Source organism: Oncorhynchus kisutch, linkage group LG14 (genome assembly GCF_002021735.2).
Source record: "Oncorhynchus kisutch isolate 150728-3 linkage group LG14, Okis_V2, whole genome shotgun sequence".
In the NCBI taxonomy this organism is placed as follows: Eukaryota; Metazoa; Chordata; class Actinopteri; order Salmoniformes; family Salmonidae; genus Oncorhynchus; species Oncorhynchus kisutch.
Genome location: NC_034187.2, coordinates 52,544,745 through 52,560,590, shown reverse-complemented (window position 1 = coordinate 52,560,590; position 15,846 = coordinate 52,544,745). Strand labels below are relative to the sequence as shown.

At 44.6% G+C, this 15,846-nt stretch overlaps 1 protein-coding gene across 4 annotated transcripts in view; it reads left to right on the top strand.

Moving 5' to 3' along the window:
- Positions 1-12,806, top strand: part of LOC109903707 (angiopoietin-1-like) — a 66,517-nt gene extending 53,711 nt beyond the window's left edge. For all 4 annotated transcript variants that reach the window (XM_031788557.1, XM_020500573.2, XM_020500575.2 and 1 more), the window contains exons 8-9: positions 2,544-2,674; positions 10,328-12,806. In XM_031788557.1, coding sequence (XP_031644417.1) covers positions 2,544-2,674; positions 10,328-10,491 — 295 coding nt within the window. In that variant the 3' untranslated portion in view covers positions 10,492-12,806. The remainder of the gene's footprint in view (positions 1-2,543; positions 2,675-10,327) is intronic.
- The last annotated feature ends 3,040 nt before the right edge of the window (positions 12,807-15,846 follow it).

The following is a 15,846-nucleotide window of genomic DNA, read 5'->3' as shown; positions in this document are numbered from 1 at the left end:
GCACATAATAGGCACGACATGACAGGACGCAGATGTCAATTGGAGTTGGATTAGCTGGTAAACTGTCTGGTAAATACACAACACACCCATTCAATACAGACCAAAACGATTTTAAGGTCAGACGAGTGTCATGCGGAGAATCCCTCTTCATGGCGTGTCTTGGCGATGTTTCTGTGTGCGGTCGAAAGGCTGTGTAAATGTCTTCTAAATACACAGCCTGTGTCTGTTCTTTATCGGAGCAGTAGCAGGCTACATCCTGGACTGTGTGGGCCAGGAATTAGCATAAGTTACACTGCCAGGAAATCAAGCTGCGTTTTGGGATATGAGAGGTATAAGGCCCTACGGTAGAGTATCTGCGAGGCCTTCTGTTGTCTTGAAGGGTCAGAGTCGTGCTTCGGCACGTGTCACAGATGAAGACTCACTACTCCCACCACACACACGCACACACACACACACTCAACTCCGACCCCCATAAATGCACACTATTTCATCACCCCACTACCATGTCTAATTTCAACATGTTCAATTCATATGACCTTTCTTTGATTTTGATATAACCACGTATTAGAGCCATGACTCTCCACTACATAGTACAGTATAGGTTTAGTGGCTTAGTTGCATACCGAACAGTGACATAGTCACTTCTTTCACCTCTCTCTGGACAAATCATCCATCGACACACCTGTCTAAAAACTTGCTCCAAGAATACACACCACTGACCGTTGTCTCCACTTCATGAATCTAACCTGAAACCACATGGCTACAAGCATAAGTGTCAGTCAACCACATTTTGAGGGGCAAAGGAATTGATCTTTGCATTAATTTGTTGCACATAGATTTTGTAAGATATATTTTACCGCCCTTCAGTTTCATTGGGCATGTCGTCTCTGGCTACACACTTTTCTTATCCACAACACTGCCACCAGTATTGCAGGTGAATACCCCCCCCCCCCCCCCCCCCCCCACAAAAAAAATCTAAAAATAAAACAACCTATCCAACCTTTCTCATAGGAAAAAACACAACTTGACCAAGACTTGTTACCCGCCTACTCCCCTGTCCATTCCGATTGACGCCAATGGATCTCAGGAAATGATTTTGCTCAACAGAATATGATTCAGAGTGCAGAGCAGACACATTGGCAAGGTCCTCTAACAGTGTTTATTGGCTCTGAGAGTCCATCTTTGGGGAGAGAAAGCTCTTAGGCATGTGATAATGTGGGTTAGAGAAGGGCAGGCCACAGAATGAGCTCTTAATGATGCAGGTCACAGCAGGATAGAGAAGACCCACAATACAGCATTTCTGCTCTCATACCAAGAGTGATTTTACAATTCGCAACGACAAACCCTCAAGTGTGTTTAGACACATATAGTTCCTATTCGTTTCCAGTTGAGGAGAACTGTTAGGGGCTGAGTGGCGAGAAAGATCGAGTCGAATCTGATAATGGTAGTCACGGAGTGGGTGGATCGATGAGGAAAACTCTGAGGTGTATGGATTGGAGTCATTGACTCAATCGTCAGCAAGCTTCCAACGTTACTCGATGTCAAGTATCCTAATGACATCGTAGCACAAATCTGCATTTGAGATGCAAGAGTACGCTTGTCAATCACCTCCTCAATCAACATTGTCTTGTCTCCTTCCAATGCCAGTCACTCAACCTAAAAATAGAACACCACAAAACGCATTGTTCTAGGGACATGGCAGATGTCCGTAGATCAGCATGAGACAACAGCCCAACCCCAGCCACGGTGCCTCCAGACTGGGGCTCCGTTATGCTAGTCCCCCCTCCCCATCCTGTATGTTGCCCACTGGTTAACTGTGTCTCTCACCAGTACATCTGGAGCCCTGGTTGATTTACAGGTTCCACATGTGCAGGTTAGACTGAGCCGCCCTGCAGACAGCAGGCCTGCCATACTGTAACATGCAGTGTCTTAGGGTTAATATACTTTCTCTCCACAAAAATAACCTACTATACGGTAATAGTAATAGGCCTGTCATAGTAAACGCAGGAGGCCTCTGTGATCATTCTGACAGAGAATACTGTATCAATCTGTACTGTATGAACACAGGAGGGAAGACAGTGGGCATAGTGCATACACACAAGGAGGGACATTGTGCATCTGAGACGTACAGGACTAGGACCAGTAGGAGAGTAACAGTATGTAGCCTACTTGATGGTACCTCAGTGGGCTGTACCTGGGTCAGCCCTTAATGACGTGGTCTTTGGTCTCTCTGCTCCTGTTATACTGTAAATGGCTGCTCTGAGCCCTGCAGGTGAAAAACGTATGTTCCAGACAACTCTGTCTACCCTTCTCCCTCTTTTCTCTCTCTTTAATGCGTTTATGTTGACTCAGGTGGAGAGACTGTTTGCAGAGCACATGCACACAGTCAGTCACTGCTGAAAATATAACTCTCTCAGGAGGTCTCTTACAGTTTGTTATGTCTTCTCTCCCTCTAAACACCCTCTTCTATTCCGTCCTCCTCTTCCTGTATTCTTCTCCACTCTCCCTCCAATCCCCTTATTCTGTCCTCCTCCTCCTCTCAGACTGTTCCTGAAGAGTCACAGTGGGACAGCGGGCAGGCAGAGCAGTATGGTGATCCATGGGGCAGACTTCAGCACCAAGGACATGGACAATGACAACTGCATGTGCAAGTGTGCCCTCATGCTCACAGGGGGTAAGTACCAGTGTCCCCATAATGCACCACACTGCAGTGTTGAAAATATAGTTTACCAAGCTACCAATTACGTCACAATGGAAGATGTTAAGCTACCCCTTAAAGTTGCTTTGAAAAAGTAGTTTACTACATCCAAACGACTTAAGGATAAATAATAATATCTAAATCTGAAATGTCATAGACTACAAATTGAAAGAACAGGTCACTCTGGGGTCATATGTTAAAAGAATGTGTAATTTAGCCTATTAAACACAAAAAAACGATGTTTCAAGTGAGAATTGGGCAGGTCTGATGCCGAAAAAGAAAGGCAATTCTTGCCTACTTCACCCATAATGCTCTATTTAGCAGTAGAGGCTGCTGAGAGGAGGACGGTTCATTATAATGGCTGGAATGGTGCGAATGGAATGGCATCAAACACCACTCCACCGATTCCGCTCCAGCCATTACCAGGAGCCCGTTCTCCCCAATTATAAGGTGCCACCAACCTCCTGTGCTATCTAGTGATCTGGCAAGGGAGACCCCATAATGCACCACACTGAGAGATGGCACAAGAAGAGTCCCCACAAACCACCACCTCATGGCAGAAAGGAAGATACATCTTATACTGAACAACATCATAAATGCAACATGCAACAATTTCAACGATTTTACTGAGTTACAGTTCATATAAGGAGATCAGTCAATTGAAATGAAATCATTAGGCCCTAATCTATGGATTTCACATGACTGGGCAGTGAGTGAGTGGGTGAGTTTTTCCCCACAAAACAGCTTTATTGCAGACAGAAAGACTCAGTTTCATCAGCTGTCCAGGTGGCTGGTGTTAGACGATCACGCATGTGAAGAAGCCGGATGTGGAGGTCCTGGGCTTGGGTGGTTACCCGTGATCTGCGGTTGTGAGGCCGGTTGGACGTACTGCCAAATTCTCTAATATGACGTTGGAAGTGGCTTATAGTAGAGATATCAACATTAAATTCTCTGGCAACAGCTCTGGTGGACATTCCTGCAATCAGCATGCCAATTTCATGCTCCCTCACAGCTTGAGACATATGTGGCATTGTGCTGGGTGACAAAACTGCACATTTTAGAGTGGCTTATTACTGTCCCCAGCACAGGGTGCATCTGTGTAAAGATCATGCTGTTTAATCAGCTTCTTGATATACCACACCTGTCCGGTGGATGGATTAACTTGGCAAAGGAGAAATGCTCACTAACAGGAATGTAAACACATTTCCTGGATCTTTTATTTCAGCTCATGAAACATGGGACCAACACAACAACATGTTGCGTTTATATTTTTCTTAGTATAGTAATGCATCCTGGTCAATTGTCTAGAGAACTTGGTTCTACTACAAGAGCAGCCTGACTCCGCCTAGCTCAAACCCTGACACTTGTTTGGGTTATTTTGGCACGGACCTGTGCATGTGGCATTGTACCACAGTACAGAGTAATGAGGCATGTGTGGAGCTTACTGCATCCTCTAACTTCTGCACCCACCACTCAACACAACAGCACATTAGGGGTTTGAAATGAGCACCACAAATGTCCATGAGCCGGGCACCAAGTGTCAGGGAGATTCAAAATGACTCTAATTCTCGGGCAATTGTATCCACTCTGATCTAAGGACCGCATATTTTCCTCATTCAACCAGCCAGTCTCACAATCCAGCAGTGTGTTTAGCAGGGCACTGACTTCAATTTTTTTTTTAACCATATTCACTGTAATAATATTGACATATTATCAGTGCAGTAGTAAGCGGTGGGGGAAATAGATGCATTGAGAAAAACATTAGTAACTAAAGAGGAGAAAAATATTAAGAAAGTAAGGTCAGTATGGCAATTACTTACATCAGAGGAGGTTGGTGGGAGGAGCTATAGGAGGACGGGCTCATTGTATGACTGGAATGGAATAAATCGAATAGTATCAAACACAAACACCAAATGGAAACCACATGTTTGACTCCGTTCCATTTATTCCATTTCAGCCACTGAAATTAGCCCGTCCTCCTATTTATTTATTTATTTATTTATTTTTTATTTTACCTTTATTTAACCAGGTAGGCAAGTTGAGAACAAGTTCTCATTTACAATTGCGACCTGGCCAAGATAAAGCAAAGCAGTTCGACAGATAAAACGACACAGAGTTACACATGGAGTAAAAACAAACATACAGTCAATAATGCAGTATAAACAAGTCTATATACAATGTGAGCAAATGAGGTGAGAAGGGAGGTAAAGGCAAAAAAGGCCATGATGGCAAAGTAAATACAATATAGCAAGTAAAATACTGGAATGGTAGTTTTGCAATGGAAGAATGTGCAAAGTAGAAATAAAAAATAATGGGGTGCAAAGGAGCAAAATAAATAAATAAATACAAATTAAATACAGTTGGGAAAGAGGTAGTTGTTTGGGCTAAATTATAGGTGGGCTATGTACAGGTGCAGTAATCTGTGAGCTGCTCTGACAGTTGGTGCTTAAAGCTAGTGAGGGAGATAAGTGTTTCCAGTTTCAGAGATTTTTGTAGTTCGTTCCAGTCATTGGCAGCAGAGAACTGGAAGGAGAGGCGGCCAAAGAAAGAATTGGTTTTGGGGGTGACTAGAGAGATATACCTGCTGGAGCGTGTGCTACAGGTGGGAGATGCTATGGTGACCAGCGAGCTGAGATAAGGGGGGACTTTACCTAGCAGGGTCTTGTAGATGACATGGAGCCAGTGGGTTTGGCGACGAGTATGAAGCGAGGGCCAGCCAACGAGAGCGTACAGGTCGCAATGGTGGGTAGTATATGGGGCTTTGGTGATAAAACGGATTGCACTGTGATAGACTGCATCCAATTTGTTGAGTAGGGTATTGGAGGCTATTTTGTAAATGACATCGCCAAAGTCGAGGATTGGTAGGATGGTCCGTTTTACAAGGGTATGTTTGGCAGCATGAGTGAAGGATGCTTTGTTGCGAAATAGGAAGCCAATTCTAGATTTAACTTTGGATTGGAGATGTTTGATATGGGTCTGGAAGGAGAGTTTACAGTCTAACCAGACACCTAAGTATTTGTAGTTGTCCATGTATTCTAAGTCAGAGCCGTCCAGAGTAGTGATGTTGGACAGGCGGGTAGGTGCAGGTAGCGATCGGTTGAAGAGCATGCATTTAGTTTTACTTGTATTTAAGAGCAATTGGAGGCCACGGAAGGAGAGTTGTATGGCATTGAAGCTTGCCTGGAGGGTTGTTAACACAGTGTCCAAAGAAGGGCCGGAAGTATACAGAATGGTGTCGTCTGCGTAGAGGTGGATCAGGGACTCACCAGCAGCAAGAGCGACCTCATTGATGTATACAGAGAAGAGAGTCGGTCCAAGAATTGAACCCTGTGGCACCCCCATAGAGACTGCCAGAGGTCCGGACAGCAGACCCTCCGATTTGACACACTGAACTCTATCAGAGAAGTAGTTGGTGAACCAGGCGAGGCAATCATTTGAGAAACCAAGGCTGTCGAGTCTGCCGATGAGGATATGGTGATTGACAGAGTCGAAAGCCTTGGCCAGATCAATGAATACGGCTGCACAGTAATGTTTCTTATCGATGGCGGTTAAGATATCGTTTAGGACCTTGAGCGTGGCTGAGGTGCACCCATGACCAGCTCTGAAACCGGATTGCATAGCAGAGAAGGTATGGTGAGATTCGAAATGGTCGGTAATCTGTTTGTTGACTTGGCTTTCGAAGACCTTAGAAAGGCACGGTAGGATAGATATAGGTCTGTAGCAGTTTGGGTCAAGAGTGTCCCCCCCTTTGAAGAGGGGGATGACCGCAGCTGCTTTCCAATCTTTGGGAATCTCAGACGACACGAAAGAGAGGTTGAACAGGCTAGTAATAGGGGTGGCAACAATTTCGGCAGATAATTTTAGAAAGAAAGGGTCCAGATTGTCTAGCCCGGCTGATTTGTAGGGGTCCAGATTTTGCAGCTCTTTCAGAACATCAGCTGAATGGATTTGGGAGAAGGAGAAATGGGGAAGGCTTGGGCGAGTTGCTGTTGGGGGTGCAGTGCTGTTGTCCGGGGTAGGAGTAGCCAGGTGGAAAGCATGGCCAGCCGTAGAAAAATGCTTATTGAAATTCTCAATTATGGTGGATTTATCAGTGGTGACAGTGTTTCCTATCTTCAGTGCAGTGGGCAGCTGGGAGGAGGTGTTCTTATTCTCCATGGACTTTACAGTGTCCCAGAACTTTTTTGAGTTAGTGTTGCAGGAAGCAAATTTCTGCTTGAAAAAGCTAGCCTTGGCTTTTCTAACTGCCTGTGTATAATGATTTCTAGCTTCCCTGAACAGCTGCATATCACGGGGGCTGTTCGATGCTAATGCAGAACGCCATAGGATGTTTTTGTGTTGGTTAAGGGCAGTCAGGTCTGGGGAGAACCAAGGGCTATATCTGTTCCTGGTTCTAAATTTCTTAAATGGGGCATGTTTATTTAAGATGGTTAGGAAGGCATTTAAAAAAAATATCCAGGCATCCTCTACTGACGGGATGAGATCAATATCCTTCCAGGATACCCCGGCCAGGTCGATTAGAAAGGCCTGCTCGCAGAAGTGTTTCAGGGAGCGTTTTACAGTGATGAGTGGAGGTCGTTTGACCGCTGACCCATTACGGATGCAGGCAATGAGGCAGTGATCGCTGAGATCTTGGTTGAAGACAGCAGAGGTGTATTTAGAGGGGAAGTTGGTTAGGATGATATCTATGAGGGTGCCCGTGTTTAAGGTTTTGGGGAGGTACCTGGTAGGTTCATTGATTATTTGTGTGAGATTGAGGGCATCAAGTTTAGATTGTAGGATGGCTGGGGTGTTAAGCATGTTCCAGTTTAGGTCGCCTAGCAGCACGAACTCTGAAGATAGATGGGGGGCAATCAGTTCACATATGGTGTCCAGAGCACAGCTGGGGGCAGAGGGTGGTCTATAGCAGGCGGCAACGGTGAGAGACTTGTTTTTAGAGAGGTGGATTTTTAAAAGTAGAAGTTCAAATTGTTTGGGTACAGACCTGGATAGTAGGACAGAACTCTGCAGGCTATCTTTGCAGTAGATTGCAACACCGCCCCCTTTGGCAGTTCTATCTTGTCTGAAAATGTTGTAGTTTGGAATTAAAATGTCTGAGTTTTTGGTGGTCTTCCTAAGCCAGGATTCAGACACAGCTAGAACATCCGGGTTGGCAGAGTGTGCTAAAGCAGTGAATAGAACAAACTTAGGGAGGAGGCTTCTAATGTTAACATGCATGAAACCAAGGCTATTACGGTTACAGAAGTCGTCAAAAGAGAGCGCCTGGGGAATAGGAGTGGAGCTAGGCACTGCAGGGCCTGGATTCACCTCTACATCGCCAGAGGAACATAGGAGGAGTAGAATAAGGGTACGGCTAAAAGCTATGAGAATTGGTCGTCTAGAACGTCTGGAACATAGAGTAAAAGGAGGTTTCTGGGGGCGATAAAATAGCATCAAGGTATAATGTACAGACAAATGTATGGTAGGATGTGAATACAGTGGAGGTAAACCTAGGTATTGAGTGATGAAGAGAGAGATATTGTCTCTAGAAACATCGTTGAAACCAGGAGATGTCATTGCATGTGTGGGTGGTGGAACTAATAGGTTGGATAAGGTATAGTGAGCAGGACTAGAGGCTCTACAGTGAAATAAGCCAATAAACACTAACTAGAACAGAAATGGACAAGACATATTGACATTAAGGAGAGGCATGCTTAGTCGAGTGATCAAAAGGGTCCGGTGAGTGGAGAGGTTGGTTGGTGATTTAGACAGCTAGCCAGGGCATCGGTAGCAAGCTAGCATAGGATGGAGGTCTGTTGTTAGCCACCTCCTGCGCTCCGTCAGTAGATTAGTGGGGTTCCGTGTGGTAGAGGGGATCAATCCAAATCACACAACAACAACAAAAATAAAAACAATAGATATAGTTATAGAGGCCCAAGAAGAAAACATAATAATAATAATAAAATAATTTTAAAAAATTGTCCGATTGTCTATTCAGATAGCAGCCGGTAAGACAGCTAACGGTTAGCAGGCCGCAGATGGGCGTTCAGGTAACGTCGCGACGGAGGAGCCAGCCGAATATAACTCCTCCCACCAGCCTCCACTGACCTACATACAGTGCATTCAGAAAGTATTCAGACCCCTTGGAACAGCCTTATTCTAAAATTGATTTACTCATCAATCTACACACAATACCCAATAATGACGAAGCAAAAAAAGGCTTTTATACATTTTTGCAAATGTATAAAAAACTGTAAATATCACATTTACATAAATATTCACCTCCCTGATCAAGGCTCTTCTCCCCCGATTGCTCAATTTGGAAGAGTCTTGGTGGTTCCAAAACCATGTCTCAGAGCTCTAAGGACAATTCCTTTGACCTCGTGGCTTGGTTTTTGCTCTGACATGCACTATCAACTCTGGGATCTTATATAGACAGGTGTGTGCCTTTCCAAATCATGTCCAATCAATTGAGTTTACCACAGATGGACTGTAATCAAGTTGTAGAAACATCTCAAGGATGATCAATGGAAACTGGATGCACCTGAGCTCTATTCTGAGTCTCATAGCAAAGGGTCTGAATACTTATGTAAATCAGGTATTTCAGTGTTTAATTTGAAATACATTTCACAAAATTTCGAAAAACCTGTTTTCCATTTGGCGTTATGGGGTATTGTGTGTAGATTGATGAGGATTTTTTTGTATTTAATCCATTTTAGAATAAGGCTGTAACAAAATGTGAAAAGAGTCAAGGGGTCTGAATACTTGCCGAATGCACCGTACATACATACAGTACAAGCTCAGTCATACTGAACAGACCTAACCCAGGCCTACTGTATGTTCACTAGTGTAACTGAGGTGACAATGACAAGAGACTATCCGGTTCTGGAAACAGATCACCAACTGTTTCTAGCGGGGGCAGCTGTTTTTACAAGATAGTAAAAGCTCGGCCCTGGAAACACAAGTCACAGGGAACCAATGGGAAACCTTTATCAACGTGACACCCATTCTAAAGGCAAGGACAGTGGTACTAACTGTGGGACTCACTGGTAGGTCTTCTGTGAAATGCCACAGCCCAAACTGGCACTGGTATTTAGGCCTGAGGGGAAAGGCTATGCCCCAACCTCTGATTGACAACGTCACACCAGCCACATGATGAAATGGAAAGTTTTGTGTTGCTCATTTTCATGTGCTCTTTGGTGCTAGTAATGTATTTGGATTAAAAAAAGTATATGCAAAGGTTAAGCGAGAAGAAGAAAGGGGTACAACAGCGTCATATGCAGGGAATGCAATTCTTACAAATGCCATGCACAACAGAGCCTATTTGAGCCCATTCACCTTTACCCTTTCTCAAAATACCATTGGGTGTAAACAGGTCCCAAAAGTGGTTAACAGGTATCGGCAACCCCTGTGTGCCTACACCACAGTGACCAGATACCTTTGTGATTATGTCTGAACCACTGCTATAGCTAGTGTTGGAGTTCACGTAGGCACACTGTCAAGGTTCAACATTACAGAACCAGAACAGAGAAATTCAATGTGAAGTTTACGGTCTTTCTTTTAGCTTTTCATACACACTAATGTCTGTTTTTGTCATAGGGGTTTAAAAAAAATGTCATTCTCTCCCCCCTCCGTTCTTGCTCTGCCCAGGTTGGTGGTTCGACGCCTGCGGCCCGTCCAACCTCAACGGAATGTACTTCACCAAAGGGCAACACGTCGGGAAGCTAAATGGCATCAAGTGGCACTACTTTAAGGGTCCCAGCTACTCGCTACGAGCAACAACCATGATGATTCGACCACTGGACTTCTCATAGACATCAAGTGCATCTGAAATGGCACCCTATTCTCTATGTAGTGCAATACCCGGTTCAAATTAGTGCACTATATAGGGAATAGGGTGCCATTTCAGATGCAGTGTTAGACCTTCTGCCCACGCTCTCTGTTCGACCACTGGGACAACTATATTGGGAGGAACGCTTCCTGCTTTACCCTGTTACCATCGTCTCACCATAACGACTTTGGAGTTTGTTACGGAGGTGAACTCTACACCACCTGGCTGTTGCTTGGTAACTATACTCCAGGTGTCGGCCTGGAATTGTGGTTGGAGAGAAGCGGGCTTGTGGAACGAGAGGGGTCCCGTCTTATCACGTAGCTGAACTGCGACTGGTGAACTTGGAGGACATACTTTAGCTTTGATCTTTTTTATATTTGAGGCATAAACTCAAGTAGAGTTCAGCTCTCACCCCAGGCCTGTGGACTACTGGACACCTCTCCTTTTTGGGAACTAACTGCAACATGGCAGCTTTGTCTGTATAGATAGACTACCCATAGACTACATGAGAGACTGCATAGACTCTTTCAGACTACATGACTCCCTATGAACTCTGTGCATCTGGAATGTCCTCACAACCATACGGGAGATATATACATTTTTATAGAGGTGTGGCACAAAGACATTGGGACAGTGAACAATGTTTTGTATTTCATGCTTTTTATTCCTATATAGCCTCTAATACATTTGGAATGACGTGATGTTTTCTTCTTTTTTCATAAGCCTCTCTGGATCGTTTCTGGAGAGGAAAAACCACAAGCTCACAGCTTACAAGGTCACCTTCCATATAACATGTACTGCGGACGCCAAAGGCAGTTCTGAGAAAAAGTATGGCTCAGTATACGGTTTTGCTGCCACTTATATAGTTGTTGTCCTGACAGAGTGCAATGATTATCTTCAAAGTTCAAGATGCCATGTTATTATTGGATTTGGCCAGGGATGGGGATTTATCTGCATTTGCTATTGGCTGACAAACAACCAATGGTTGCCAAGGCTCAATATTTGTTGATGTATTTGTTGATTCCTCATTTAAGTACGAAAAAGAACATACTGTAATGAAGGCAGGTTGCATGTAATATTAAGTCAACTGGTATAACTGTGTATGAGAAGGACAACATTATTTGTTATACCAAACCAATTGAAGGTAGTGTATATTATATCATACTTATCTTTTATCTTATGTATATCTGTATGATAATGGTCAGTTTCCCATCTCAAGTATTGTCATACATCTAGCCCCCTAAAACGCATATGGACATGGATGGTGTAATTCTAACTTTGCTGAGAGATTTGAAAACACTATAGTATTGGGCAATAGCAAAGTCTAGACATTTGGACCATTCCGACCACATATAAAGCCCTACCTAGAAATGGTGAGTGCTTGGATCGGCGCTATTAGAGTAAAATATAATAATCTACTCAACAGATGTGTTACCAGTTTAAATGTTGGCCTAATTGATGTTATGCTGTCTACAATGACTCGATCCACGATCTCATACATGTTCCCTTCAAATGGTACTCCTCAGTTTGATTTGCTTTTGCAATCCCATGGCTTTAAAAAGGGGAAGAGGTTATGTCATGGAGTGATCACCTTTTTATGACTTCGGAGGTGCTGTAGGGGCCTTGACAGAAATGTGATCTGTCCATATTTTGAGCTCTAACCACTGACCAAAAGACATGTCCCGTTTTATTGGAAAAGCCCCACAACGTCCCTCGAATGTTTCTTTGCTTAGACAGACGACCGCACTGAACCCAATATCCAGACAGATCTGTCTCTTTCATCAATGCAGCTTAGAAACTGTCGTTTTAATAACGCTTAGCTGAGGCATAAAATGGATGATTCATTTAAGTGTAGTGTGTGTGTACTTGTATTGCATTACTGCCAGCATGAAACAACAAGAAAGACTATACGGTTTAATATACGGTATTACTAAGGGTAGGCTGCATATACATGTTGAAGAAGGACACATGGTATCTGGAACTCATTACTATGAAATTCCATGTTTATTAACATACTCAAATTGTATAATTTAATGAGTGCATATGTAAAATTACTTTCCTGAGGAAAGCTACTCCTTTTCGTTTTTGTTCCTCCAGAATCACTGTGGTGTTTGAAGTTGAGCATAAAATATAGAAGCAATAATAATAACAGTTGAGAAACGTGCTTTAAATGATTCTGCTTTTACCTCATTAAACTGTCGATTTGCTATTTTATTTAAACTACATTTTTTTGTAACAAGTTGTCAAAATGCCATGTTTTTGGACGAAATAAAAAAAGCATGTGATGCACTAATGTTTTCAATCTGGTTATGTGTTGATTTTGAAACTGACCGCTTTTGGAGTCATTGGTCTCTCTCACCGCAAGTTCCTTTGACACATACACTCTCAGTTCCCACTGGGCACACACTGGTTGAATCACTGTTGTTTCAAAGTAATTTTTCAATGTATTGTGACATGTAATCAATGTGGAAAATACATTGGATTTGAAAGAAGTTATCAACCAGCACTGTTTTCATCTATATTCAACCAGCATTGTAAAAATTGAGATTAGGGTAATCGTCAATTTAAATACATTAACTTGTTACGTCAATCTAATTTCAACATAACATTAAGAACTATGTATACATATCACGACTCAGGATAAGACCCAGATACAGTCAGTTTGAATGTTTCACAGATGTTTATTGACCAAACAGGGGGCAGGCAAAATACAGGTCAAGGGCAGGCAGAGGTCTGTAATCCAGGGCAGAGTCAGTAAGGTACAGAACGGCAGGCAGGCTCGGGGTCAGGGCAGTCAGAGGTCAGTAATCCAGGGCAGTGTCAGACAGGTACAGAACGGCAGGTGGAGCGATGGAATTCACACTTCTCTGCTTTCACAAAAAGCTGGTTCTCCAGGAGGCGTTGGAGAACCTGTCGGACGTTGAGCACGTGTTCTTGGGCGGAGTGGGAAAGACGAGGATGTCGTCGAGGTAGATGTGTCATGTTCTGACCTTTATTTCCTTTGTTTTGTCTTTATTTAGTATGGTCAGGGCGTGAGTTGGGGTGGGCAGTCTGTGTGTTTTTCTATGTTGGGGTTTTGAGTTCAGCCTAGTATGGTTCTCAATCAGAGGCAGGTGTCGTTAGTTGTCTCTGATTGAGAATCATACTTAGGTAGCCTGGGTTTCACTTTTGAGTTGTGGGTGTATGTTTCCTTGAGTGTTTGGGCCACACGGTACTGTTTCGGTTTTGTATATTTCACATGTATTATTTTGTTCCAGTGTTCAGTTGTGTATTTTGAATAAATCAATATGGACACTTACCACGCTGCGTTTTGGTCCGATCCTTACTCCTCCTCAGATGAAGAGGACGATACCCGTTACAAGACGAACTGGTTGAACATGTCGCAGAGAACATCATTAACCAGAGCCTGGAACACAGCTGGGGTGTTGGTAAGGCCAAATGACATGACTAGATACTCGTAGTGACAGCTGGCCGTTTTGAAGGCAGTCTTCCACTTGTCCCCTTCCAGTATCCACACCAGGTGGTAGGCGTTCCATAGGTCCAGCTTGGAGAACACGGTGGCCCCCTGGAGCGTGTCGAAGGCCAAGGAGATGAGTGGTAGCGGATAGCGGTTCTTCACCGTGATGTTGTTAGGGCCCCGGAAGTCGATGCACGGACGCAGGGCCTTGTCCTTCTTCTTCACAAAGAACCCTGTGCCGGAGGGGGAGTCTTTAATGTAGAGTAGGTCTCCATAGCATTGGTCTCCGGACCCAGTACAGTCGTCCCCGGGATGGAGTGGTGCCTGGGAGAAGGTCATTCCCGCAGTCATAGGGTTGGTGCGGCAGAAGCAAAGTGGCCCGGGCCTTAATGAACACCTCCCGGAGGTCCTGGTACTCCGCGGGAATGGCGGAGAGGTCCGTAGCAACTTCCGAGCCCCCAGGAATACGTCCCGGGGAAGGCTGCTCTGACTTCAGGCAATGACCGTGGTAGAACGGGCTCCAGCCCATGATGGCACCAGCAGACAAGTCAATGAGGGGATTGTGTCGCTGAAGCCAAGAGAATCCTAATACCACGGGAACCTGAGGAGACTTAATGAGCAGGAATTGGATCCTCTCGCTGTGGTTCGCTGACACACGTAGGTTGATGGGGGTGGAATTGTGGGTGACCCGGCCTATAGAGCGCCCATCCAGCACTCTAACGTCCATGGGAATGGAGAGGGACTGAGTGGGGTTGCCCAGCTCGGATGCCAGGGTAGCGTCCATAAAGCTCTCAGATTCGATGAGTACCCAGAGAGATTTCGACTGGTTCCCCAACAACAAAATGGCATGAAAAGGGGTGTGAGTAAAGGAAGAGGAAAAGTTATCCGTATGGCCCACCATGGCCCACTACTCGCTCTTACCGGTGAGCCTGGTCTTTTAGTGGACCGATGGAGACGAAATGACCAGTAGTCCCGCAATACAGGCAACTTAGTGTGAAGCCTGTATAGACGTTCAGCTGGATACAGCCTAGCTCTGCCTGGATGTATTGGCTCGGCAAGAGGGGAAACGACGGACTTTGGAGACTCTCGGGGGAACTCGGGTAGCCTCGGGTTCTCTCGGCAACAGAGCCTTCGGGGACTTCCAGGATGCCTTGGAGGCAAGGTGGACTCCTTGGGCGGGCGATTGAAATCGAATCTCCTCTCCTTCCTTCATTCCCGTAGTCGCCCATCGATCCAAATGGTCAAGGCGGTGAGCGAGTCGAGATCCGTCGGTATTTCCCAGCCTCCAATCTCGTCTTGCCGAAGTTGGAGCAACTTCCGGGCAGCCACTCTTCCGGACAATGGCGCAAAGTAGCCACCATTTGCCTTGATGACAGCTTTGCACACTCTTGGCATTCTCTCAACCAGCTTCATGAGGTAGTGGAATGCATTTCAATTAAAAGGTGTGCTTTGTTAAATCTTAAGTTTTGAAATTTATTTTCTTGTTAATGCGTTTGAGCCAATCAGTCGTGTTGTGTCAAGGTAGGGGTGGTATACAGAAGATAGCCTTATTTGGTGAGAGACCAGGTCCATATTATGGCAAGAACAACTCAAATAAGCAAAGACAAACAACAGTCCATTGTTACTTTAAGACACGAAGGTCAGTCAATACTGAACATTTCTTCAAGTGCAGTCGCAATAATTATCAAGTGCTATGATTAAACTGGCTCTCATGAGGACCGCCACAGGAAAGGAAAGTCCAGAGTTCCCTCTGCTGCAGAGTATAAGTTCATTAGAGTTACCAGCCCAAATAAATGCGTCACAGAGTTCAAGTAAGAGACACATCTCAACATCAATTGTTCAGAGGAGACTGTGTGAATCAGGCCTTCATGGTCGAATTCC